Source organism: Camarhynchus parvulus, chromosome 6 (assembly GCF_901933205.1).
Source record: "Camarhynchus parvulus chromosome 6, STF_HiC, whole genome shotgun sequence".
Lineage (NCBI taxonomy): Eukaryota > Metazoa > Chordata > Aves > Passeriformes > Thraupidae > Camarhynchus > Camarhynchus parvulus.
This window is the reverse complement of record NC_044576.1, coordinates 21,196,585-21,224,064: the sequence shown is the minus strand read 5'-3', so window position 1 is coordinate 21,224,064 and position 27,480 is coordinate 21,196,585. Positions and strand designations below refer to the sequence as shown.

The 27,480-nt window shown below is 51.5% G+C and overlaps 1 protein-coding gene across 9 annotated transcripts in view; it reads right to left on the bottom strand.

Annotated features, from left to right (window-relative positions):
• The window catches only part of DNMBP (dynamin binding protein), a 34,856-nt gene extending 7,376 nt beyond the window's left edge, over window positions 1-27,480 (bottom strand). The window contains exons 1-8 of one of the 9 annotated variants that reach the window (XM_030951408.1): window positions 22,248-22,308; window positions 22,053-22,116; window positions 18,950-19,128; window positions 16,613-16,735; window positions 14,125-16,062; window positions 1,610-1,797; window positions 910-1,009; window positions 254-401 (exon numbers count right to left, since the gene is read on the bottom strand). In XM_030951408.1, coding sequence (XP_030807268.1) covers window positions 254-401; window positions 910-1,009; window positions 1,610-1,797; window positions 14,125-16,062; window positions 16,613-16,735; window positions 18,950-19,094 — 2,642 coding nt within the window. In that variant the 5' untranslated portion in view covers window positions 19,095-19,128; window positions 22,053-22,116; window positions 22,248-22,308. Of the gene's footprint in view, window positions 1-253; window positions 402-909; window positions 1,010-1,609; window positions 1,798-2,037; window positions 2,303-6,070; window positions 6,224-10,019; window positions 10,741-14,124; window positions 16,063-16,612; window positions 16,736-18,949; window positions 19,129-20,508; window positions 20,647-20,671; window positions 20,900-22,052; window positions 22,117-22,247; window positions 22,309-27,423 lie in introns of those variants that run through there. The other 8 variants (XM_030951405.1, XM_030951409.1, XM_030951406.1 and 5 more) reach the window with 8 other exon arrangements.

The window sequence follows — 27,480 nt, the reverse complement described above, 5'->3', positions numbered from 1 at the left end:
GTCCAGGACATGCCACCTTCTCTATACATTTGTGGCTTCTATGAAGATTTTAAGGGGGTCTACAGGTTTCCCAGCACATGTGCATTGGGGAAGGGGGCCATGTGAACCCAGAACCTGGTCAACTATACAGTGACACCATCAGACCTCCCCAGTCACCACCTGAACTATCTAGACACTGCTGAAGAGGGGCAGGGATGTTAGAAACTGATCCCCCTATCCCAGCCTGGTGGCTGCCCCCTGAGGAGGCTCAAACCTGAGGCTATCCAGCAGGTCCAAAAGTAGTTTCTGCAACTTCTCATCCTTCTCATGGGTTTCCAGCAGTGCAATGGCCTCATCATGGTTCTGGCAATACACCCTGTAGACACTCTCCAGCTCTGCACGATGTGTCAGGAACACTGGTCCTGCAGACAACAGCAAAGCAGGACTTCAGTGTCTCCTGGTCCCCAGCTACCTCCAAAAACACTGGTGTGTCTCTTGATAAGACATCCAGTGTCCCCGTTCCACACACACAGGTCAAGAAAATACCTCTGCTACAGCATGCAGGAGCCCTCCTCATCACCCACCAACACAGAGAGCTCAATCAATCCAGGTCTCCCAGGGGGAGTAGTGGAGACATTGGTCACAGGAGCCAGAGAGCAAAGGCACAGGCAGCCCAAGGCACGAACAGCCCAAGCTGGCAGCACTCTGGGGCAAAGGGCCATGGACAGCCACAGGCACTGTGTCTGAGCATAATGACCCCTGGGGCAACACAGATCTCCTGGGCTTCACTGCTGATGATGGGTGGTGATGGGTACCAGCAGGGAGAAAGCCCAGTCCCACTGATCCTCTCCCATCATTTAAACTGTTATGCCCTGCCACTAGCAATGCCCATCCCAGCCTTCTGAGAACATGTAACAGCAGAACTCATACCGATGGCATCTGAAGCCTCCAAGGCGGACAGCAGCTGCTTGGAGAAGTTTATGACCATGTGGATGTTTCCAAAAAGGCCCTCAAAGTCTATGTTCTGCATCTAACGAATGGGAAAAGAGATATCCTGGATGGGGAACACATCCCAGTCAGACTCAACAGCCCCCCCCTCATTGCCCTCCTGCAACCCATCAGTCCTCAGCTTCACAGCAGACAGCTGCTGTGACCTCCTCTCATCACAGTGACTTCTGTACACATTCCCTTGTCCTCAGTGCACTGAAACTCTCACTCCTTATGTGTCCTTCCCTTTCCCAGCAACTCCACCCCTGCCTCTGCTCACCTGGTTTTCTCTTTTTCCTCCCACTAAGTCTGTCCCCATATCTTATTTCTCCTGTCAATGAATTCAACCTATAACCAAACAAAGGGAAACTTTTCCTGCACCAAAAAATTCAATGTGTGATACTTGCTGCCAGGTCTCTCGTTCCCAGCAAGGACGAGGGTTCAGCAGGATCTCAAAGCAGATGGGCTTATTGCAACAAGTGCAGGGAACTGCGGGAACCACCTTCCTCCCCTCGGAATAGCTTTAATTTCCTCTATGGGTTCCCGTGCTGTGTAGTCACCTCTGAGAACTAAATGTACTCAGTATTCTCACCCCAATCCACCAGTGCTGCACCACAGTTTCCCCTCCTTTCCCAGCTCCTACCTGTGCCTGCTGCAGGGGCACCATGATCCTCTCCACACACATCTCCAGGTCTCTGATATAGTCCCGCTCTGTCTGGAGCAGTTCTTCAACAACCTTGGCCCTCTTCTCCAGCATCCTTTGCTCTGCGCTCTCGGTGGCGGCCGAGGATGGCTCCAGGGATGGTGTCTGGGAGGACAGGAGAGTCATCTCTGCAAGACAGATAATCGACATCAGCATGCTCCAGCAAGGATACCACGACAGGAGACAAATAGCACCGGCACTGCTACACATGTGACCCATGAGAGTGAGAAACAGCACTACTGAGAGTCCAAGGGCCTTCCCAGAGGGGCCATCCCCAGGCTGCAGGGAGACTCGGCTGCTCCCACAGCCCACCCTCGCAGCACCAGGGGCGCCGCAAAGCCCTGGCACCGGCGCGGCGGGCAACAAACCTGCCCCACACGGTGTGCCCTGCTGCCGGCCGGGGCCCGGCTCCGCTCCCACCCCGCGGCTCGGGGAGCTGCAGACACGGAGGGAAGCCCCCGCTCGGCAATGGCGGCCGTCCCTCCCTCAGGCTGGGAACAGGGTCTCCATTCTCCAGGCCCGGGGCATTTCCATCTCAATGGCCGCGGAGGGCCCCGGGCACGGCAATGCTGCTGCCGCGGGCAAAGCCCGGAGCTGGAGCCCGGCCAGCGCGGCCGAGCAGGGCCGCCCCGCCCGCAGGGCCCGGGGCTGCGGGCCGCCCTCCGCGGCCCCGTCCGGAGCCCCGCGCCCGCCTCTCCTCCTGGTTTTCTGTGCCACCGGCGGCCCCGGGCCGGCCCAGCCCCCTCCTCTTCCATTGACACATTTCATCCCCCGCGGATTCCTGGGCCCCGCCGCTCTCTGCCGCACCTGCCTGCCTTTAAAGGCTGCACCCCCGGACCGAAAGCACGGCCACAGTGCTCCCCGCGCACCTCCCTGGTCACCCCTCCAGGCCAGGAACACTCGGGGCTCCCCCATTTCAGGGCAGCACGGAGCCCCTTGCAGCGCCAGCCTGCCTCGGGTACCCCACTTCATGTCAATGGCTGATTTCACAAATGCGCCGTCTGCTACGGAGCCCCAGCTGCCCTCCATCAGCAGAATTTTTTTTAGAGCTGCAGACATGCCCCAGTTCAAACGTTTCCAGGAATGTTTTTGCAGGACAGGCACTTCCAGAGGTCCCTGACCTCTCTGGTGACAGCGTCAGACAACAGAGGCTCAGCCCTGCTTAATCCCAGGGACACACAGCAGGGCTTGGGATTTATCCCGGTACCGCAGTACCGACTGTGCACAGCCCTTATCCCGGTACCACAGTACGGACTGTGCACAGCCCTTATCCTGTTACCACAGTACGGACCGTGCACAGCCCTTATCCCGGTACCAAAGTACCGACAGTGCACAGCCCTTATCCCGGTACCAAAGTACCGACTGTGCACAGCCCTTATCCCGGTACCACAGTTCCGACTGTGCACAGCCCTTATCCCGGTACCACAGTACGGACTGTGCACAGCCCTTATCCCGGTACCAAAGTACCGACTGTGCACAGCCCTTATCCCGGTACCAAAGTACCGACCGTGCACAGCCCTAAGAGACCCCCTTGCTGCCAGTGCTTCTGCCCAGGTGCTGGGCAGGCTGCAAGCAGCCCCAGCCATGCTCCGTGGGGTGATGGCAGCACCCAGCACAGCAGCACGAAGCATGGGATGGGAAAATTGCTGGCTCAGCCTAAGTCCGCTGCTCCCCCAGGCCAGGGTCTTCATACTGAAACAATCCAAGAAAGAAAGGACACCCAAGCTGAGACACTGACTCAGCCCATGATTATCTGAAACCATGCCAGCCCTTTTGGCCCTTCCCATTGCAGAGCAGCCTCGGCAGAAACCAGGAGCATCAGCACCAAACAGCAAGTTCTTACAGTTATCCAGGCTGAGGATGAACCACTGTGCCTCTCTGCAGAAAGAACAACTTCAAAATAATTCCCAGTGCCAGCCTGGCAAATGGGAAACCCAGCTGAAACACAGATGCCCTCATTGTGGGAGGGAAGATATTTGTCTCTCTAAGCTGGCATCTCTGCTGCCCTGCCTTGAAATCTAGCCTGGGGAGAGGCAAAACAACCAGCTCCATGGAGGAGGATTCAGTGACACAACCAGCACTTCATTTAGTAGGCAATCACTGGGAAGAAAAGGTCTCACTGATTCCTACTGGCAAGTATCCTTAAGCCTAACCCCATCAGAGCCTTTCTGGGCTTTCCAGCAGCCCTTAGTGATGAACTTTATCAACTCAAATGCAGCAGGAATCCACAAGGAGGGCCTCAGAACAGATGCTGGGTTTTAACTTATTTTGCTCTTTGTATTTCCACAGCATTTGCAAAGTTTCAGGAGCAGACTGGCCCCTGCTGTGCAAAGTCCTCCACAAATACCCACAGGGATATCCCTAGACACAGCACTGGGAGCCTGAACAGGATATGAGCAGAAAAACGTACAGGAGGGACAACTAAACACTTAGATAACACAGTCAGCAGGTCTTAGTAGCTCAGGGAGTTAATGAACTAACAACAAATGAGTTATTTTAAAGAAGGCATGGCATTTGTTTTGCAGGAGAGCAAGCTCAAGTGGGAAGGCAGCCTGGAACAAAGAGGACGGTGTTAATTTGCAATGAGAACAGGTGTGTGAAACCCAGAGGGGGTGGGTGGCGAGATAATACTATTGCATGGGGTGGGCTGGGAAGAATCTTGAAAATTAAGACAAGCCAAAATCACAGCCAGAAATGACCCATACAGCAGCATTTGGGAAGACAAATGGAAAAGATTACATTTTCTTCAGTCAAAGAAGAGGATTTTATATTTAGCCCCAGGAAAAATGCCACCGTGTTAAGTTTTGTACAGGACACCTTGGGAGTTTACTGCACCACCAAACAACCCCGCTGTGTTCCCAGCCTTAGCCATAGCTAACTGCAGTCACATCATGTGTTTGGCTCTAGCTCCCCTCAACTGAGCTGGGGATGCCCAGCACTGCTGGCAAATGCAGCAGCTCCCCACGCTCCACCAAGCAAACCCCAGGCAAGTAAATCTAGGTCAGGCCCTTACAGAAAGTACCCTGTGGCAAGGATTCAACCCACACTTGTGAGATTGCCAGCTCCGTGACACCCTTCTTTGGCAAGTCTGAAGTCCCTGCCTATGGAAGGGAAATTAAAACCTTCCCTGCACAGATTTTAAGGCCACAGTAGTTATCAGCTCAGCCTGGATGACCTGGCACAATGCTGGACATCAATTCTACCCACTTACACTGTATCCGTATTTGCACGATTTTGAAAACTCATACAAATTAGTTCTCCTCTGGCCTTCTTGCTCTTTCTGAACATTTCAAGACTCCTTCAAAAACAAGGCTACATTGCAGTTAAGGCTCCTCGAACTCTTGTTGTTTATCCCTCCTTCAGCAATTAACTCAAAAGTTTTTGAGTTTCCAAACACTTACAGCTCAAAATATTCAAATACAGAATTTATTTGGCTCTTATATCTATATCTTGTAATATTTGGCTCTTACATGTGACCAATATGTATTACTTAGTGTTTGTTTCTGATGCATTTAAAAACTCTCACTTTTTGTATTTCATACTATCTCTGTTAATTGTCATGAATTTATTTTTTCTTGTTTGTCACACATCCTTGTAAGTCTAATAGCAGCTTTCCCTAAATGAAGCTTATTAAGCAGTTAACTAAACCCACCAATTTCACAGCTGTGGATTTTGGTCACCTAGTAAATATTTTTAAAATACATCTCCATTTTTCTCCACAGATTTTCTATTTAGATGTTACCTTTCAATTTGATTCATCATGCCCATCACCTTGGGAGATGCTAAGACATACACCACAGCCTGAATGGGCTTTGCTGGCCTGCAGGAATATGACTCGTATTTTTAATGAAGCCAACAAATTCCAATCCAGTGACAAATTCGTATTTACCCATGACACAGTTGCCAAATAGGCATTCAGAAATACATTTCCAAAAACAAAGTTCTCCATCACAATTTTCAGAGATTCTGTTCTCCTGTTTCTCCTTGGTTTAATGGTCTGAGACAGCCTCCCAGGAGCACCTGCTTTTGAGCTATGCTAGTACCCCTGCTGGACCCATGAGAGACCCAGCAGCAGCTCCTAACCCAGCCCTGGCAATGGGGTGTGAAGATGGAGCACACTCCCACCTCTGCCCTTCCTGGGGAGGCTGTCGTTTGCCATTGCAATCTGACAGCTCATCCTGCTCATCTGAGAAATGCCGCTGTCATCAACTTTCTTCCAATTAACGAAAACTTTGAATTGCCATTACCCAACCTCCTAGTGGGAGCACACATGCAATTAGAGGTCTTCCCTGAGCAGAGCTGACCCACACAGAGCAGATCCAAGGGGATGCATGTCCCCCACGCTGCAGGGCTCACCCAAATGCCTGCCTTGCCTCCCAGCTGCTGCTCCTCAGGGCTCACCTGGCAGCATCCCGCAGGCGCCAACGCTCCCTGGAGAGGGACCAGGACAATCCCAGCAATCTCCTGCAGAGCTGCTCCCAGCCGCCAGGCAAGCCCGGCCCCGGGCCCACGGCTCAGCACAGGCAAGCAGTGACTCAGGACAAAACAAACCAGCTGCAAATATTTGAAGTATGTGGAGGCCAGGAGGGGAGGAGCCACTGCCGACCATGAGAGGGGGGGTGATGAAACTAGGGCAGGGAATAATTAATCTGAGCAAAAGGCTAAACTGGCTGCCAGGAGCAGGATCTGGCTGGGGTGAAAACTCCTACTCCAGACATTGGTAATACACCAGGGAGCTGAACAGGGACAGAACAGGGATGCTTCTCCAGGGTCATTGGAGTGGCTTGGTGTCCCAAACATGCCTAATGCAGAGCTTGGTTGGGATGTCTCTATGCCAGATAAGACCACAACCATGGCCCCAAACCGCCTCTGGTTGCCCAGACAGCCCCATGGCATTCAGTGCGAGCAGAGAATGATTCCAACCCCTGACACAGAAAAAAGTGAAGCAATATGATGGTGTAAAAGAGCTAAACTGCTAAAACTGAGACAGGACATCAACAGAAGTGTGAGCAAAACCACGGATGGACAAATGAATGAAAGCTGAAAGTTCTTTAAAAGGATGTTTTAAATATACAATCCAAAAAACATGAAGAGAACAGTACTGAGAAAAGTCTGTCCTGCATCAGTGCTTCAATAAAGACAGCAAATATAAATATATATATGGACATAGTAAGCCAGATAAGAGATAACAGACACACCACTGAAAAATGAGAAAAGAAAGACATCAAGAAAAACCCATGGATGGTAGAATTCAGTTTTCATCTTTTAAATGAGGAAATAAAGTGCTACTTTATAATGGACCTTTATTTCCATCCAGGACAAAGGAAATCCTACAATGGCACAATCCCACAAGTAAGCAGAGAGAGTACAGTTTTTGGCAAACCTGGCAAAAAGGTAGAGTTATACAATAAATTTTCTGCTCATTTCTTTTTAAAAGCAAAAAGAGGGAAAAAAAAAACCCAAACAAAAAAACCCTCCAAAAACCAAAAAAACCTACCTTTAAAATCCACTGCCAGGGGAGTGGAGACTATCCAGAAAAGAAGGAATTTCTAAACAGGTTCTTCAGAGACTGGATTTAGTTAATCCCACATAATAGAGCAAATGGAAAATCACTGCTGTCATGTAAAGAAGTGAGGATCAATTCAACAGGATCACAAATAAAGATGAGGCATATGAGTCACTGAGTGATCCAGGGTACCCTGAATAAGATGGAATTATTCAAACCAAGCAGGTTTAACGCAGACAAATGCATTATTGTATTAATGGGAACAAGAAACACAGCCACATGCAGGACTGTATTCTGGGCAGTAATTTTTTGGCTTGATCAGACAAAATTCAGCAGGAGTTCCCTGAATGTTGCAGAGGACCACTGGGGTTTTGGACAAGGGCACAGGAGCATAGCAAGGTAAACTAGTGCTGACACCCACCCAGAATGCCTCAGCCAGCTCTGAAGTCCACTGTTTTAAAAGAGTCTGAACTGAAAAATGAGTGAGCATCAACAAGAATAAACACTTAAAGGTCTTCCTGTGAGTCTTTGACAGGGGTATTTTAAGACTCCATTCACTACAAGGAATTGAAGACTGAAAAATTACTTAATTACAGTACCTGCCTGAGAAGAATATCCATCAACTAAAAAGCTCTAATTTAGGAGAAAAGGGTTGGGGTTCAGAGCTGAAATGCAACACATTAGCACACAAAACCTTTAAGAATGATGGTGACTAAGCACCAAAACTATGACAGGTGGGTTCTCCTGTTGATGTGTCAGGCAGTCACATCTGAGTCTTATCCCAGAAGAGGTGCTCTAACCCTGCAGCTGTCACCCACTTACACTGTACAGAAATCTGTAAGAAGTGTGATAACCCTGTGAACAGAGAAGATCATCTCTACTGTCTTGGAAGTATTCAAGGCAGTCCAGATGGGGCCCTGGGCAACCTAATCTAGAGTGTGGCATCCCTGCCCATGGCAGGGGCATTGGAACTAGATGCCCCTCTTCCAATCCAAACCATTCTATGATTCTGCGATCTCTACTGAGGCTTTAAAGTCACAGATTCTGTTACTCCATGGATGGAGGAGGAACCTGGTAGAGAAATAAACAGCATTAGAAAGAGTGCCTGGAGCACACACTGAGGGAGAACCAGAGCTGACTCTTCCCTGCCAGCTGCACAGGAGGTGTCTGCTGCCAAGCACAATGGGAGCTCTTTTGGGGAGGTGCTGGTGGGATCTCACACTGAGGCAGTTACAGCAGCAAAGCAGTACATGCCAAGGAGAGATGGTCCAGCACTGTGCCCCAGCAGGGCAAGGGGGGGAAAGCAACAGACAACTGCAGCCAGAAAAAGGCCACAGGATGGACAGACAGTGTTTGAAAAACCTGGAGCTTTCATCTCTCCTGTTCTGCTGTGAGACACTGGTGCAGATGATGAGAGCATCCTGCCCTGCACCTCTCACAGCTCCTCTCATGCCCCTGAGCCTGCCACAGTGGAGAAGAATCCTATAATCCTGAAGAGCATAGGCTTTCACTTGGCATCACACTCTGTCCCTTCAACTCTAGCAAAAGCTGGAGAAGCAGCACTGCTCCAGCCTCCTAAGGCTTTGTGTACCATTTCCCATCCCACTCTGTTCCTGGCCTCCTCCTGGCTCCCCTGCTGCCCTTTGGACGTCTTGGCACTGCAAACCCTCTCCCTTTCCTCACCCCGGGGACACAGCTGAGCAAAGTCCCACCCTTACAGGGTGGCCTGAGAGTGCAGAAATGCAGCCATTGGAGCCTGCTTAATCAACTATCTCCAGAGGACAAATTCTTGCTAAGGCAGAGGTAGCCACTGCCTCCAGCTTTGCCATCACTTTGGCTGTTGCAGTTTTCCTCTCCATTTCAATTCCACTTCATGGAGAATTCACACACACAGCTACATGAGGCAGATGCTGGCAGAAAGGGCACAGGAACAAGCAAGTTTTCAGACACATGGAGGCCTGTCCATCAAGAAGGGCTCCTTCTGTCCCTCTGCCCAGGCCCCAGCACCTTGCTGCCACTTCCCCTCAACCCCCACCAATATTCTCGCACCATCAAGCCAAGCTGCACAAATCTGTCTGCAGCTGACTCTGACACAGCCACAGTGTCAAGGGAATGATTTCACCAAGACAGCCTAAGCCTTCCACTTTGGTAATTCTGCAGCTCCAGGGTGTTATTTGATGGGGCTGGAGACCTGGAGATGGCTTGGGGACCCGGGACACAGGGCATGCAACTATTGTAGCACAGACAAAGGACCACTGCAGTACTGAGAGGTGACGGTGCAAGAGATTGCCATTGGTGACAGCCCCCCAACACGCAGGCGCCTGGGTATCCTGCCCAGGTGAATTATGCAACTCTGAGTACTTGCTCTCTGCATATGTCTGAGAGCTTCAACAGATTCCTCTATTTCCTGCTTTGTGCTGCCTGTGAACAGCTGCCATACTCACGCTCAGGGTTAGGAATTGGTTCCTACAGAATCTATTAATGCTGGGTTATAAAGAGGCAGTGGGAATAACCCCAGCATCTCTCCCTCTCCCTGAGAGAGCAGACAAACCAGGGCCCAAGTTTTAGGGTGTACCAAAACCATGCAGGAGCAACAGAAAGGACAGCCTTGAGTCTGTGTCATCTGTGCTTCCCTCCCACCTGGGCCTGTGCAAAATCCCCTTGCAGAGGCTGCACAGAGGGGTGACAACCATGATGCTATTTCACTAAGTGCCAGGGAGGAGCCTTCCTGAGAGAGGCTGGCTGTGCTGGGCACCCACATGTACCAGACTCCCGGCGCTGCCCTGGTGCCAGGGCAGGGTGAAGGCACACCCAAGGGAATGGCCCCCCCATTTCCCTGTGTACCTGAGTTTTTCTTCCTGGTCTGCACAAACTCTGAGTGCCGCAGGGCACTGGGAGCCGTCCGTCTGTAGAAGCTGTTTCTCTGCAGCACAGAGCCCACCCTGTTTTCTTCCTCGGCCTCCTGCTCCCAGACCTTGCTCCAGTCGGGCCGGCCCCTGCGTACCCTCGAGTGCTCTGCTGCCCTGCTGCTGCTCTTGGCTGGCCTCCCAGGCCCTGGGGCTTCTCCTTCCAGCTCCCCACAGCCGTCGGAGTCAATGACGCATGTCTCGAACTGTGTGTAGCAGGTACCTGACCCCAGGTTCACACTACCATCCTCTGAGGACCTGACTGCAAATGCAGGAACTTCACAACCTCTGTCTGGACTGCGGTGGTCCATGACATGGCCTTTGGGCCTCCTGTGCTGTTCACTGTCTTCTTCATCTACTTGGTCCCTGACACCTACATGTGGCCTTCCTTGCTCTCTATATGCTCTAGGGCCTCCATCATCTCTATACCACTTTTCCCCTTCCCTACATACTTGATTGCCTTCATTCTCTCTATACTGCCTTCTCCTCTCCCTATACTCCCCAGAGTTCCTCTCTTGCCTGTGCCTATAATGTCTTCCATGCTCACTGTAGTCCCAAGGATCTCTATAGTCCTGATACCACCTTCCCCCCTCCCTACAGTCTCCAAGGCCTCTATCCTCTCCATACTGCCTTCCTCTCTCCCTATACTGCCCAGGTACTCTGTCCTCTCTGTTCCGCCCTCCTCTTATCTCAGAACTGCAGTTTCTGTACTGAACACCCTCCCTCTCACACACCCTGTAGTTTCTGTCCTCTATATCCTGTCTTTTGCCTTCCCAAACATTGTCTGCTCTCCTGCAGTCCATGTACTGCATCTGTCCTTTCCAAAAACCTCTGCAGTCTCCATTCCTGCTCTGTTGGTCCACGGAGATGTCCTCCTGTCTCCTGGAACTGTCCCAGCCACTGTCTGCTCCTCGGCTGCCCGGGTACGGCCTCCTTGTCGCCCTGGGTCTGTCGCTGCAGCCGGCCAGGTCCCGTCTCCGTACAGCACAACAATCCTCATATTCCCAGCTGAGGAGCCGCGGTTCCTGTCTCGGATCCTCCATGCAGCGTTTCCTCTAAGGACAGGTGCACATAGTCCTGTTGGGTGTGGCACAGGGGCTGGCTCCCCTCACCCTCTGCTCCCAGAGCCCAGCCCCAGGCTGATGGCGCTCCTCCACTCTGCTCCAGCACTCCCTCCCAAGTGAAGCGCAGGTGCTGCTTCCTGAAACCAGCCAGCAAAGGCAGGGGCCCAATCGCTGGCAGCCCTGGCCTCCTCCACCTGCTGCCCAAAGTAATCAGTAACCAGCCCCGAGCGAGCGAGGAGGGGAGCCAGGCTGGGCAGGCCTGCACCGCCCAAACCGGCTCCGCGGCTTTGCCAAAACCTCTCCGCAGGCAGCTCTGAGGCAGGGAGGAGGAGGGCACTGGAGCGTGCAGAGGCCCTGCCCTGAGACCAATGTCCTCAGGGAAGGGAAACAGAGCATGTGTGAGACCGCAGGAAGCCACAGAGCAAAGGTGGGATACCAGATCTTCTACTAGATCTTCTTCTTTCCACCCCTGATGACATGGAGGAAACAACGTGGTCTACAAGAGGCTGGACTCTGCTCCATACTTTGCTGGGGCAAACTGAGGCCTTCAGGCTGCCCCTGGCTCAACCCTGATGCTGAGCCCACCCTCTTCCCAGCCCTCACCACAGTCATATGAAGCTCAGGAGAGGAGCTGCTCCCTGCATGACGGACCAGTGCCTCCACAGTGCCATGCAGTCACAGCTGCATGGTTCCCTGCTCCAGGGGGAACAGCTGGTCCACCTGCTGACAGGAACAGGCTCGAAGGGATTACTCGGGTTATGGAGTCTGGTGCCAACACACCAAATAAGTTTCCAGAAGGCTAGAGAAATACACACTCCAGTAATGCTTCTCACTGCAGGGCACAACATATTCCCAATTTCCCATGCCAAACACAGAGCTCCTATAAGAAACCAAGAGACAGCCACTGCATGCCCTTGACAGAGAGTGCAAGAGTCTGTAGATGTCATCCATGTCTCAGGTTCTTGCAACACTTGCTAGGAACGCAGAGCCCATGCCCTCAGCTGGTAGAACACAAAAATAAACCCAATGGACTCTTCTACTCCAACTGCAGGAGAGCAAGTGCTAATCCTGCCCCAGCCTGGTGATCAGTAAAACCCCAGCGTGCTCATAAGACACACCAAAAAAGCAACCTGATTATTTTAAACATTTACTGTAGAAAACCATGTATTTTCTACTCTTCCTTTGGCTTACCAAAAGATACACTGAAGGGCTGGATTCCCCACTATCAACTATTTCCCCTATAAGACTATGCCTGCCCTGCTTTGGTTGCTGGTCAAATCTTAGTGAGAGCTTTTCTGCCTCCAGTGTCTCCCTGTTCCTAACAGTGGTTAGGCAGAGGTCATGCCTCAGGCATGCCACAAACACGTTTTGCTGAGCTGATGCAACACCAAATTACTGTTCTGCCTGCTGCACTAGAGATGGGCTCTCTGGCCACACTCAGATGCGTCAGAAGGGACATGGCAGAGCTTGGGTAGAACGCATCTTTATCACATGGCTAGAGAGGTCTCCTGAATGGGAGAAAAATCCCCTAGGACTACTGAAAGGATACTAGCTTGAGGATGCCTTAGGATAGTCCATTAGTTCTTGCCTAAAACTTCTAGTTCCAGGAACCAACAGGTTCCATAGGATCAGTCCTCTGCCAGGAAGCACTGGGACAGCAGGAGACACTTCCCAGCAAGAGCCATCCCATCAGAAAATTTCCCTTGAGATTCAGCCTAGACTTTCCTCTTCCTACCTTCAAGTTATTTTGTCTAGCTTCAAATCCTCTAGGCCTCCTCCCAAGCATCCCTTTTGCACACCACTGACAGGAAGGCTGTTTGTCACCCTGTTTTCCTGGTGCAGCCATACCAGCCTTCAGTGCCATGTGCTCTGCCTCTGACATGATCGTGCAGCAAGTGCCTGGGCTCCCCAGTGCTGATTAAGCAGTGGGAGGATGGAGGCAATGAAGTCAGAGTGAGTAACTCCCAGCAGGAGCTGGCATTTCACTCCATCTCCCGCATGCAGTGCCCACATTTCCTGCACGTCGTGGGTTTCAGTAACCGAACTGCAGTGTCAGAGCTCCTGGGAGAAGCCTGGGAAGGAACTGTGGGAGAAGATGTACGTGATTCCATCTTTCCACTTGTCTACTGTAATATCAAATGTAACATAATTAACAGCACTGATCTTTACATGGCATCTTCAGGTTTCAGAGACCAAATGTGCTGATACATAATCATGGGAAATTCCTCTTTTCTGAGTAGTTTTTTTCTGGGGTGCAAGAACAAAAGTCACATTTTCAGCTACAGATATGCAACAATTGTAAGTTCTTTGCTGCCAACAAAATAGTCTGTTACCAACAGAATAGTCCTATTTTCTTGTCCTGGACTTCATGGATGGCAGGAGTACAGGGGCAGGTTTTACTTTTTGCCCAGTAATCCATCCCACCCCAAGTCAGGTTCAGTCCCCTTCTGTGCACCCCTTCTCATATGAATAATAAATCCCCACAGGTCTGTATCAGCACCAGAGAAGAAAGCACAGGAAACCCAGTGCCCTGACAGGTTGAGAGCAGTCACAGCACTGATGCCAACTCAAATCTCAACTGCAGGAACACCAGCAAAGCCACCCTGAAGTTGCTGCTCTCTCCCCTACAGATAAGAGGGGATGAGGCAGGGAGGTTGGAACTGCAGCAGCAGTGGTTTTGCTTTCCATCATGGATGTATGGGAGTAGATGAGATGAAAACTCTGGATGTATGGTGGGGCTGGAAGAGATGGGAGAGTTGGAAGGAAAAGGGGTTGGGGAAGATCAAGGCAAAAGGATATCCAGAGAAAGACACAGTGATTCTCCAAGGCAAAATCACGATGATATATGCAACAGTACTTACAAAATTATCAAAATCAAGAATTAAAGGGTTTAAAAGACTGCCTTCAACAGTGTCTGTAAAACAGCAGAGGCACCTGTGCTCCTGAAGCATTCCCCGTCCCACACTGTGGTAGACTCACCTCTCAACTCCTGCAGCTCCATGCTGAGGCTCTCAATGTTGGAGTCACAGAAATCAAGGTTTTCCATGGTCTCTGCTCTCACCAGCTCATCCTGCTGCTCCTCCAGCATCAGGCTTAGCTCGGCACGGGTCTTGCTGTACGCCTCCAGATCTCTCTCCACCTCTCCAATTCTAGTCAGCAGGATGGAGCTGGAGGAGGCTGATCCTGCCTGTGTCAAGTCCTCACATCCCTCCTCCACCCGCTGCTCTGGGGTGCTGGGCTGAGGCTGTGCAGGGGCCACATGTTTCCGCTGGCTGCTGGATGGAGGCCGGGGCGCAGGCCGGGAGGGTTTGACTGAGAAGGACAGAGCCCTGCCTTTGGGCACCTGGCCACCCTGCACCTGCACAGCCGTTGTCATGAGGCTGCTGGGCCGAGGAGGGGGTGGCCTCAAGGCCCTTCTCCTCTCTGCCTGCCTGGAGTGGGACACAGATTCAGGAGACCCACGGACAATGTCCTTCTCAGAGCTGTAGTCCAAGATGGAGAAGTGACGGGAGACCTTGTCCTGCTCTGCACCAGTACTTGACAGGCTCTTCTCAAACTGGGCCAGCTGCTCCGTCAGTTTGGAGTCCAGGTCTGTGCAGCTGTCCCCCTGCACTGCAACAGGGCAGCACTCCCCCCAGCTCCCAGCCCGTGTGTCCAGGCTCACCTGGGCAGTTGCTAAGCTGGGACAGGGCTTAGACTTCGCCAGTTTACTGTCCATCCAATTGTCTAGGTCCTGGGTCCTGCTCTGGCTCTCCTGGGGCTCGGATGCTGCCCAGCTATTAGCAGATGAAATCGCTTGGCTCCTGCAAGGATTTTGGGGGAAGTGGGGTGCCTGCAAGGGCACAGTGGGGCTGTCTCCATCATGCTTAGGGAGGGAGTGAGTTTCTGAGTTTCCTGAGGTGGCTGAAATAGTCCCCCCAGGCTCCAGCTCACCTGCTTGGCCAGGCCTGTTGCCCTGTGGGGGAGGCAGCTGAGCAGAGGGGTGAATGCCATTGACTGACTTTGTGTGGTTAGAGGGGACCGAGCCCACCGTGCCTTTGGGATGTGGCTCTTGGTGTCCTGTGCTGGGAAAGGCCTGGTGCTGTCTCAAGTCAGTGCCAAGAGGACCCTCTGACCTCCCTGCCTTGTGAGACAAAATGGTGGCAGGCTCAGGATATGCAGCCAAGCCATCCTCCTTTTCCCTGTCTTTCTGGTGCAAAGGAGGAGTTTCAGAGCAAGTGATTTCTGGATCTTGATGGATGTTCAATCCACAACTGCCTGCATCTTGCAGATCCCCAGCACTCACCTTTTCCAAGCAAGCCTCAGAGGCTTCCAGCCTCACAAATCTGTGTGGAAAGATGCCACGTCTTCCTCTCAGCTCTCCCTCCAGCCAGCCATCCTCCAGAATGCCTACAATCCGAATCCTGTCACCCACATCAAAATCCAGTTCCTTGGGCTCCAGGGCTTGGAACTGATAGAGGGCAACACCATAAGTACTCCCTGGCTCCTTGTCATCTTTGTGGGGCATCTCTACTGTCCCATTGGTGTCACAAGTCCCCACGGGCTCTGGATCCACTGAGGTTCCCGGTGCTCGCAGAGGAGTAAGCAGTTCCACAAAGCCCTCTGGGAAGATGCCCCTGCAGCCTCTGAGCTCACCCTCAAACCAGCCAGGCTCTGGGACACCAATAATGTTGATCACATCCCCTTCCCTGAAGTCCAGTTCCTCCTCCAGCTGAGCAGACAGGTCCATCAGGGCCTGGGCTTGGCCCAAGGAGTAGGCAGGCACCTCCAGGAGAGGGCTCTGGGACAGCTGACGTCTCCGAACTGAAAGGCACAGCTCCCTCACACATGATGAGGGGAAAAAGCCCTTGGAACCCCAGCTGCTTCGGCCCTGGAGCCAGCTGGAGGCCAGGGACCCCCCCAGGATCACCAAGTCTCCTGCAGGGAATGAGACACAACAGTTCAAAACTGCTCTCGTTATTGCTTCCCACCTCTTATTCCTGCCTCCCCGTGTTCCCTCCTGGCTATGGGTGAGGACTGGCACTCTGTTATAGCACAGTGCATGCTGGGGATGCACACAAGCACAGGATGGGATTAAGGCATGAAGTATCCGCACCCTCTTGTACACCTCAGATATACAGCTGCACTGCAAAGCCGTGCAGGTGCATCGAAACTTTCACTCTCCCCCAAATGCAAGTCTAAGATTTGGAGATTAGAGGTCAGTTAAGAGGCAACTGTAAATTTACTGTGATCAGGTGATGCCAACTTTTGGAGTTTCATGAGTAATGACTGATCATGAGAAACTTGTATCCAAGTGGCAGAAGCCTAGAGGACCATGGTGGATTTGACATGACCCATGTCATGAGGAATTAGGAGATTCACCTCTTTCTTCTGTCACTCTAGGCAGGATGCTGTCACTAGGTTCATCCATCCAGAAGGACAGGTGAGGCTTTTGAGGTGCAAAGCAAAGGAAGGGAATGGAGATTACCTCTCTGCAACGACAAGCTCCCTGGCTCTTGAGATGTGAAGTCATTGGTACAAACAAGCAGTTTTTCTCCCTGCTTCAAAGGGGGAATATCCACAGGTTCAACAAAGCTGCTAGGAAACTGCCCTAAAAGGAGAGTGAGTTGTCAGCAATGAGTCTTTCCTGTGACCCACCACCATTTCCACCCTCCTTCCAGTTTTTGGGATCTATTCGTCTCTTGCTAAAGGAAAATACCCAGTTACCCTGGGTGCCTCAATAGCCTGGTGAAAGAAGAACAAGTTTGGGAGCCAGGAATTCCTGGGGTTTCAAGTACTTAAGAGCTAACAGAGAACAAAAAGCTTTGAGCCCTTGGCTCACTCCAGGCAACCACAGGCTGTGTGCATTACTGGGACTGTGCCATCAGCATGGAGCTTCCAGGAACAGACAGCCTGGGCTTTCTCTGCCCTTACTGCTTCCTTCCCAACTCAGACCCATGGTGAGGACTAAGGGATCCAGTACTGCTGGATCATGGGAGCATTGTCTTCTGACTGGGCAAATCCACTTATTGCTCCTTCCTCCATTAGGGCTTGGCCCCTGTGCAGCCTCAGCACAGAATTCAGGCTGCCACCCTGAATGGGACGGCCACACCTGTGAGTCACAGGCTCTGTCACAGCTTCATAACTGCTGGGACTCCAGGGACCTTCCCCACTGTCATTTTGAGTATCTGTTTCACCATGGCACATTTGTTGGCCACCAGATGATACCCATCAGATACTAATTTCAGTTCTGAGAGCACATGACATGGCATAGCCCACTGCAAAGGCCACTAAAAATGTCTTTCTTATATAATTTGAGGCTAGAGGATATGATGAAGTATGGGCTAGTACCACACCTAGCATAGCCTCTGGGTGACCAAATATTTTCTAATAAAACCTGGAAACGCCATATCCTAGACACCCAGGGCTTTACACTGTGATTAGGCAATTTGACACTTGCTATTCTCTGCTGCTTCCTTCACAGTTTTAACCAATTCTCTTTTTCCTTATCTCAGTTTCCTGCTTTGTACATGGAAACAACATAATGCTGTAAAAAAGGAATTACTGTAAATGGAGTTGCAGTAATTATTCCACAGAGTAATGAGTACTAGGCTGCAACACCTCCACAGCTTCTAAAGTGCTTTTTCAATTCCCTATAACTTTAACTTAGAAAGCTGGGCAGAAAACTACAACAGCTGTTCCAAGGGAAAGCAGGAATGCAATTGGGTTTTGAGTTAAAGGTCATTAAAAACATTCAGTTTGACTTCAGCATGTTTCTTATCTTTGAGCTATGACACACATCTGTTTGTTATTCCTTAATAGCTTCATCTTCTTATAACAACCTCACCAGTTATGCTGGGAGACAAAACTCTGTTGAAAACTGCACACATAATCCTTGCCCGGTGACTTCAGCAGCAGCAACAGGATCAGGCACATGCTCATTCAATGCCACTTATCAGTCACATGGAGCACAGGAGGGAAGTGCTGCTGTCCACCTTTGTTTCAGACAGTACACAGCTTGTGGCTGTCAGGAGAGGCCAGACTGCTGCTACAACAGCAGCCCCATCTCTACAGGCAGGGATGAAATCAGTCCCACCCTCTGCTGAAGACAGAGGCAGGCTTATGCTTTGAAGTGGCCTGGCTTTCATCTCCCCAAAGCTCACACATCCTAACATCAGGATTAAGATGAGAAAGAGCTGCCTAAACAGAGACTACCAGACTCTTAGTGTTTCACTAAGAGCATTCTGCTGCTTCACAGGTTTCTCACACCCCCCTAAAGGTTTAAGAGACTTGTACACCATTCCAGGCACCTAGATATTGATGGCAATTTGTGCAGGAAGATGCTTTGAAGCAGAAAGGAGGAAGTGGGGCTGAGTCAGAGGGCTTGGGGGGGACACATGGTCACTGTTCTATCTCCACTGACAAAGTCACTTGGACTCGTTTCCAGAGTGGATGTATTTCCACTCTGAGTGCATCTGTTTCCTTTCTCCCCTTCCACTGCCACAGCAGGTCAGCACATAAACTAGCCAGGAAATGGGCAGTCTCTCCACAGAGACTGGAACAACCAGTATTGTGAAGCTCCTAACTCCTCGAGAACTGACTCTCCACTAACCTCTCTCAAAAAACAACACACAAGCTTGTCTGAATAGTTGACACAAAGCTGGCAGGAGACCAGTGGCAACTTGTACTCTCAGTCCCAATCAAAGCCCATGAAAGATTTAGTAAATCAAATCAGGTCCTTCCCCACCAAGGGAAGACGTGCTCATGGAGCGCACATTTAGCTGGCACTTGTACAGACCCAGGTGTAAACATTTCCAGCTCTTACCTGTGACACCTTCCTTCTTGCCAAGGAGCCAGAACTCGTCCACCACAGCCAACACCTCGATGACATCTCCCACGAAGAGGGGCAGCTCTTCAGAGACGCTGGGACAGAAATCAAAGACTGCCCGCACCACAGAGCCAGCCTCCATTGTGCAGGGTCTGAAGGCAGGTCAGTGCCTAAGGCTGAGACGGTGAGAAATTTGTCAGCACCCAGAAACACCTGAAATTATCAGAGATAAGCACAGGAAGTAAAGCCCTTCCTGAGCACAGAGGCAGATGTGGGAAGATCCTGTCCTGAGCTCTCTGCCAACCCTTTGCCACACGCTGCAGGAGCCAAGGGGCCGCAGCAGTGCAGCCCTCATGGTCTAACCTGCCTTGTCCCACCCCTGTGGCTATCTCTGCAGGATCATGTGTTTGTGTTGCAAGAGGGGGGACAAGCAGCAAGAAATTTGGAAGTGAATTCCTGTCAGGAAGGAAGCAAGAGGAGGGGAGGAAGCTCAGCATTTCCCTGACATGTGGGGCACAGCTCAGCCTGACAGGGCCTGGTGGGCAGCCAGCACCACCCACCTGCACGTCCCACCACACATTCTCTGGCAGGATGGGCACAGGAATCCCCCTCCCCATGCCACCACTCAGGGCCACAGGAACTGCATGCTGAACCAGCACCATAATTCTGGCCCAGCAAGAGAAGAGGCACAAAGTCCACTCAGGCAAGCTCATACCACCATCCTCATTCTCAGACCTGACTGGAAATATCCTTTCTGCCTTCTAGGTACCTGGCTCAGACATTCCCTGGGTGGCCCCACCATGGCTCTTGGCAGAAGTCAGACTGAGATGAGGGTACGGACCCCATTCAAGGTTCTGGGAGCCAAGGCTAAAATTCCTCCTGGCAGGAGACTTGAAAGCAGGCAAAGACCTCCTTGTCAAGGGCTATGTCCTGGATTCCCCCTTAGTCTGGAAGTGGCTGTTGAGCACACTCTTCTGTATAGTTTCTGCTTTTCAGTCTCACTGTCAAGGAAATACAGCGCACCAAGGCAGCAGCAGTCCTGCAGCTTAAGCTGCTCCTTTGCCTCCTCCCAAATTCCTCAGGATGGGAACAGAAAGGTTCATCCATCCAAAGCAACCAGAATTCCTCACTTTCACCTCAGAACAGTGAGTTTGCTTTCACTTTCAGACCCACTGCAAATCCAGGCACAGGACAGCACTGCCAACACCTCTCGGTGGTGCTTTCAGAGCCCTGCCCTCTGCGACACTGGGACATCGGCGTCCTCGCCACCAGCGCCCTTGGCACGGGCTGCTTTCCTCCCACATCACACCCAGCCTTGTTCTGTCCGTTTGGACACACCTTCCCTGCCGTGGGACTCGTTCTCCTCCCTCCCCAGTCCCGCTCCAAGCACACCGGGAGCAGTTGCGCTCCAAGCCGCTGACACCTGTCCCATGTCAGCCCGGCTTGCCAACCCCCTGCCCAGCCAAGGCCAGAAAGAGAGCAGTGACAACTCAACAAAACACAAACACACGGCCCCCCCAGGGACAGCCTTTCCCGTACAGCCACACACAGCCCACCTGAGCCCCGGAGAGTCAGGAAGAGGGGAAGCTAACACAGGCAGGAGAAATATGTCCCTGCTAATGAGGTGCAGCCAACTTCCAGTGAGAGTGCCAGTGGGGGATCCAGGCAGGGAAAGGCTTTCTGCTGACGGGACCATTCTGTTTATCCAGTCCGACTCACCTCCTGGGAACAAAGCGGGTCTGTACTCAGCAGGAACAGCTTCCTCATCACGTCTCTCCCCGCCCCCAGCCATTCCTCTGCTGCAGCCAGCATGCTGTGCCCCTGGCCACCCTCACCTCTGCCATCCTGTCTGTCTGTCACTCCTACTGCTCTCCACTGCCTTCCCCATCGCACGTGGGCTCCTTGGGACACAGGCTGTCCCTTTGTCACCAGCTTTGTGCTGGCTGTACAAACAAAGAGCCCAATATCCAGCAGCAGACAGCACTCTGCCACCAAAAAGAGATGAATGGACTGGAGTGAATCAGGAGCACAAAGAGCTGCAGTTCAGGATAGCAGAAACTCACTGAGGCAGAAGGAGTAACAGTATTAAAAACATGACCATGTGGAGCATGGAAAAAGATGGAGGAGCTATCAATTAGCTTAAAAATACTAAAGACAAGTAAGGATCCTTCTGCTGTTTGAGGTGGGGTGCCTGGGGCGTGCTGCTGCATGTTCTCATGGGAACAGGAGCAGGAGCAACAGGCACAGCAGCAGCAGCCCCTTGCAGGCACCCAGGCTGCCCTCCACCCCCAGACAGGCTGCCAGCTGAGCTCAGCTTCCCAGAAATCCTTGCCATACTCTGAATATTCAAATTCACAGCAGCACTGGACAAAGAGGGAAAAACATATTGCAGGCATAACTGCTGCCTTGGGGTAGTTTCTCCAGGAGCACATGATGGTACAGTGAGATTTCTTGTATGTCTTCTGTCATAGATGTAATGTAAGAATAGGCAGAGGTATGCAAAGATTTACAGTAAGTGTGCTGCAGACTCAAACCTGGCTTTGCTACAGTCACTGGTGCTGAGAATGCAGCCCTGCCACTGATTCCACCCATGAGAACAGGAGTGTCACTTCCTTTAACACACCTGCAGCTCTGAGGACTCATCATTAAAATGTGCAAGATTTTCCAATGAGACGAAGATAGAGAGGGACAGGCAGGACTGCAATAGTTCCAGCATGTATATATTAATTACAGTTATAATAAACCACTAACCTACTCATGTCCAAAGCATTCCCTGAGAGGCAACTTGTAAGAAAGTGTGATGCAACTTCTGAAACTGCCAAAAAAAGAATCCCAACAGGCTCATGTTCCCTCAGCAGTACCAAGAAGAGCAAGATCACTCCCTGACTCCACTGGAGTATACACAGCATGCCCCTGTATTTGCAAGTAGTGAATCAGTCTTGTGGAGCTTGCTTGCTCCATGACATGAACTGAACACAAAATATTACATTTTCCAGGCCTTGGCCTTGTCTTACTCCCTGTAGTGCTGCCTGCCAAACTTTTCTACAAACCCCCACCTAGAGAAGGAAGCCTCCCAGCATATTCCAGACTGGAAACTTACTGAGTCCAACTCTTCATACTCTTCCAACTCTTAATAGTGGACCCGACCTTCTTCCAGATCCACCCTAGAAAACAAGCATTCAGCAACAGCTCACGCAGAGGCTCCAGAAGGAAAAGCAGACTGCAAGGAGAGCAGGGCTCCGCCTGTGATCCCCTGTGAGTCACGGCTCCTGACAGCTGGCCAAGCACCTCTCACCTCAAGGATGGGTGATCCTTGCCTGCCAGAGGGAAGGAGGGAGAGCTGTGCCACAACCGAGCAAACTCTGGGATTTCAGGCTGGGGGAGCTCAGGACTGTGGATCTCAGGGCTCCTGCCCCCGCCCAGCAGCAGAGCCGCATCCAAAGAGAGCCTCACTGTGCAAGTATGAAGCTGTGGCGCAGCAGGAACTCGCCCTGCTGAGAACACACAGGCTCTGTCTCACTGCCTGATCCTGCACAAACCAGGTAACGTGTTCCTGGCGCCTGACCACAGCCTGCCTGCTGCCGAGCTCTGGGCCTGACACAACAGCATTGTGCAGCAAGGCAGAGAGTGGATTCCCAGGACATTAATCACTGCCCCTAGTCCGCATGCATGCATGCTCAGCACACACTAACATCACCTTCATGGAAGACTGCTTATCCCATTTTGCAATTAGCTCTGGAGTGTATCTGGTCCAGCGTGGGCTGATGGAAGCAGGGACCAGAATGAAATGATAACTATTAACTCTGTTACAATATTGTTTTGAGATCTTCAGCACAGACTGGGTCAGCCAAGAAGTGGCATTTGCACACAGAGTCTGACAACTTCTTCTATCTCTGCTCTTCTCACAGCTGAAATTGTGCAGGGTAAGAAATCCCAAATAATGGACTCACCAGCATCAAATGTAATTGTCAGGCACTTGCTAGAAGTACCATCACTTAGACGGAGGCAGGACTAGTAAAGATACTGAAGCAAGGATTTTAAGCACTTAAGAGATAAGGCAGCAATGTGAAGAGGCCATTTAGGCTGATTACAAGACGTATTAACAACCCCAGCAAAAAGGGAGACCCAAAGGGTCTGAGGGCAGCTAATCCACTCCTATCCCAAAGCACTGCTCAGACCATGAGATAAAAAACAGTAACGGACGGATGCCACAAATTAAGCAGCAAGGAAACCAAACTTAACAGGTGCTATTGCCACTTATTTCTCCACTAAATAATACATTCCAGCTTCTCACTCAAGAAGCAGCACTGTTAGAACTGACTATGGAGAGTATGACTGCACTGCAACTGAAAAACTAACATCTCACCAAACACACCAAAATATGCCATGTGGGCTTCCACAGGCATGCAGGATTTGCACAAGAGGGACAAGTGGATTCTTGTCCAGTGGATGTCTCAATCTCTGTAAAAACTTTAGAACCTGCATGAGCAGCAGACCAGAAATGGTCATATTCCCAGAAATGTACAAAGACAAGCTTGTCACAAAAATACTAGAGAAATTAATATTAAAATTATTAAATGAATGCTGTCAGTGATCTTCTTAAAAATTGAAAAACACCTTGCATTTCACCTAGGTCTTTTTATACCCCCTTCCACTCATTGTAGCTCAGTGTCTGTTCACTGAAAACACAGTCCACCCCAGTGACAGAGACACCCCTCAGTTCAGTGCATCCTTCAGCTGCTGGAGGACTGGCTTTGACAAGAGATCTGCTGCAGCTCTTGCTGTGCTCTAGGCTGCAGGATTAGTACCCAGCACACAGTGGGAGGAACCAGCAGTTACGCTTGGCTTCTCACACCATTGATGTCAAGAACAGAAGCTTATTAACTACGTACTAAGATATTTCTACCTTTTTCCTCCGTTCCTCCCTGTGTTCTCCAAATCTGGACAGCCCTCCTTCCCTCCTCCATACCCCAATGCATCTGCACAGCCTGCCCTGTCCTCATTCATACTTCTAGGAGAGGACATTACCTGCACACCAGCACACCCTGACTGCTCCCACCAGCCTTCAGAGCTGTGGCCACCCACACTCCCTCTCCCTGCTCAGAGCAGAACATGTTGCTCTGTAAAGCTCCCCGAGGTCCCTGCTCGCCTGCACATTCCTGGGTGGAATAAACAATGCCCTGTTGAGCCAGATGGTGCCAATGCTGGGACTGTGGCTCCAGCAAATGCAGAGCTGATCCTGTGAATCCCGACAGAATGGACAACGCAACAAGCAGGGCAAACCCCCAGCTGATGGTGCAGAGGAGAGGAGCCTTCTCCCACCAGGGAATGCTGATCACTGGAGCTTCTTGATAGGACACGCTGCTTGTCCCAGCAGATCCCAGAGTTCCCCAGCTGAGCTTCACAAAGTGGGAAACATGAGAGCTCTTCTGCACTCCACCTGCTAACGTCACATAGCTCCCAGGAGGAAGAGGCATCTTCTCACTCTAAAAAGAAATAGCTTCTTTTGCTTTGTCTGTGACCTGATATATCAAAAATCATTGATACGAATACATTTTTGGTTGGATCACCAACCCCTGAAGAACCAGGACTATCAAGTAAAGGGCTGCTTAAGCAAGCTCTGACCTCCCACCACACCTGTGTGGCACAGGAGCTCTGCAGTATACCAAACAAGTCATTCAAACCACTACTTCTCTCCAGCTGGGCTCTGGCTGTCAGTGTTCTCACCTGCTCTGCTGCAGGACATGTCTGAGGGCAGGCTTGTGGTGTTTGTGTGGGTTAAGAGTGGCGTGGCAAGGAAGCAAGAGGAGCTCCTGCTGAGCCAGACGGCAAGCAAATGAAAATGATCTGGAAACTAGAGCACAGCATCAATTTTTAATGCAAAGCAGAACACCTTGCCACAACATGTGAGCAAGATGACTGTGATGGATATTTAATCTCTGGCAATGGGGTGCCAAGCGTGCAAAGGCCAGAACACCAGCTTGGGAGACCAGAGTTTCCCAAATTCTGTATGCTGTGGCAGCACGCACCTTAGACTGTGTTACAAAGTCCTGTCTTCTCCCACCCCAAGGTACATGGTTGCGTCTTTTCCCAGTTTTGCAGACAGGCTAAAATTATACAACTTAGAATAAGGAACAGACAAAACCCCAAGAGCAGAATCACCATTGATGTGCAGTACCTGTGGCTGGGCTACAGGTAGTAAGCAGCATACAATTACAAAATTAGTCATTACACCTTGAGTACATATTCAAAACAAGTTGAACTGGGGCTACAAGGACATTCCTCAACACTGCAGCACTTGATTTTGCACCCTGAACAATATTCTTCAAGATAACTTTTGGACAGAAGCCCATTATGATGCTTTGGCTGCTGGGTGGGGAGTCCAGAGATCTGGAAATTACTTGAAATTTTGACTTGGAAACTCTGTTCTTTGCTCACCATGACTCCTGTTCTGTACTGTATCTGCAAAGAACCTCAATCGTCAGCAGGGACTCTGCTGCTACCTGGACCTTTTCCTTTCAGAGTCCCTGGGTGCTCCTGAGAAGGAAGCAATAAATTTCATCTCCCCACAAAAAAGTTCTAAAAATAAGACAAAGTAAAATCTGTGTCATTCAGAAGTGGGGTTGAGTAATGTGATTAGAAATATACTTTTGCTAGAGGTTGAGGGGAAATTATCAGTTAAGGCAGTGAAGTGCTGAGGTAAGCACAAGTCAGGCTGTCCCACCTAAGGTTACATCACCACTGTCACAAAGTCCGTCTGAGGTCACGCACTGCAGGGACACCTCATCTGCACTCAGAACCCCAAGAGGTCACACAGCCATGGTTCCCATGAGAGCTGGCAGAGGTGGTGCCCTGTAAAGCTCTAAAAATCACTCCTTTCCTCGGTCCCTACTGCTCAGCTCCTCCCATCCCATTATCAACAGTGCTTTAAAACTGTTGTATGTTCAAGCTAGTTTTTAATGTCATTGCTAATTCTAAGCAGAGCAGCTGAAGAGAACTGAAACCTTTGGCCCTGAGAGAAGAGAGGATCTCACGAACAGAAAGTGGAGGCCAGCTCAGAGACGTGGGCACTCTCAGTGATATGGAGGCCTCACACACAAGCAGGACGCATTTAGACACTGCCCAGCACGACTCACAGCCAGAGTGAGTCAAGATGAGGGGGATGATGGTGACGTCTCACAGCACGGTACAGAGGCTGTATTTGGCAAAGCATCTGCAAAACTGCAAATTCTGTATCTGTGAACTCTTTCAGATGAAGAGATAAAATCTCTGTGGAAGCAGAGGCAAGGGGAAAAAAAGCCTTTTCAGAAGAAACTGAAAGTTATGGAATCATGAAAAATGTTAAAGCAGACGTTTATAACACAACTACAGGCTTCCTAGGTACTACAGAAAGAATGGAAGGCCAGAAGTGGAGAGAGAATTTCAAACAGCGGGAACAGCAGCAGAGATGTTTGAGCCCAAAGGCCAAATTACATCAAGGACAGGATCAGCTGGGGTACCACTTAAGGTCAACAAAGGGACAGCAGAGGAGCAGCAGCTGCCTCTCAAGAGTATTCTGAGGGTGACCCAAGCCTACATCCCCTGGCAGGGCCACTGGAGGAGACACCTCCAGTGTCAAGGCAATGGGGCCAGGCTGCCAGTGTTGCAAGAGGGATTTGTGTTTGCAAGAGTGAAAACAAACAGAATTCTTTTAAGTTTCTCTTTTCAGGCTGCCTTGAACCGAGTGAATGCCCTCAGAGGAGCACCCGGGAAAGGCACAGTGCTGCAGCCTTGAGCTCCTGCTCTCTGTGTACAACTACTTGTGCCACCCTCACGGGCGCAAAAACTCCAACTCCCGCTGCCAAACCACCGTGGGACGACCACATAATTTCTAAAGGGCCAGGTGCTCTCCTGCAACAAGCTGTCCAGGCAGCACCAGCTACCAGCAGCTGCCTGCCTGCCTAGTGGCGACCACCCGGGTTAGCACTGCCTGAACAGACACGGCTTGAGAGCCCACAATCACAAAGTGCAATGTGGGGAGCAGACGGGCGGCTCCCGCGGTATCGCACAGCTGCTCCACGCTGCCCAGGTGCCCGAAGTGCTCCCAGGGCAGAGTGTGTGCAGTGGGACGGGGCACAGCGAGCACCCAGCTGGGCACGCAGGGCTGGAGGGCCACACGCTGCCCTGGCGCGCCTGGCACGAGGGGAGCGCACCCCCCGAGCTCGCAGCACCCCAGCCTGGGGCAGCCGCCGCCGGCCAGCGCGGCCCAGGGCAGCCCCCGGCACAGGCAGCCCCCGTGCCCGTGGCCAGCGGGGCCCGGTGCGGAGGGCGGGAGGCGCCGGCGGGGCGGGGGCCGGGCCGCGCCGGGGCTCGGCGGAGGCGCAGGCCGGGGGCGGCCGCGGGATGGGGGAGGCCGGCGGGGCAGCGGCCAAGCCGGGCAGCGGCGGGCGGTGAGCGCCCGGCTCCCCCCAGCCGCTCCGGCGGGTCCCTACCTTCTCCCGGCCCGCTCCGGGCGCTGCGGCCGCTCCGGCCCTGGGGGTCCCGCTCCC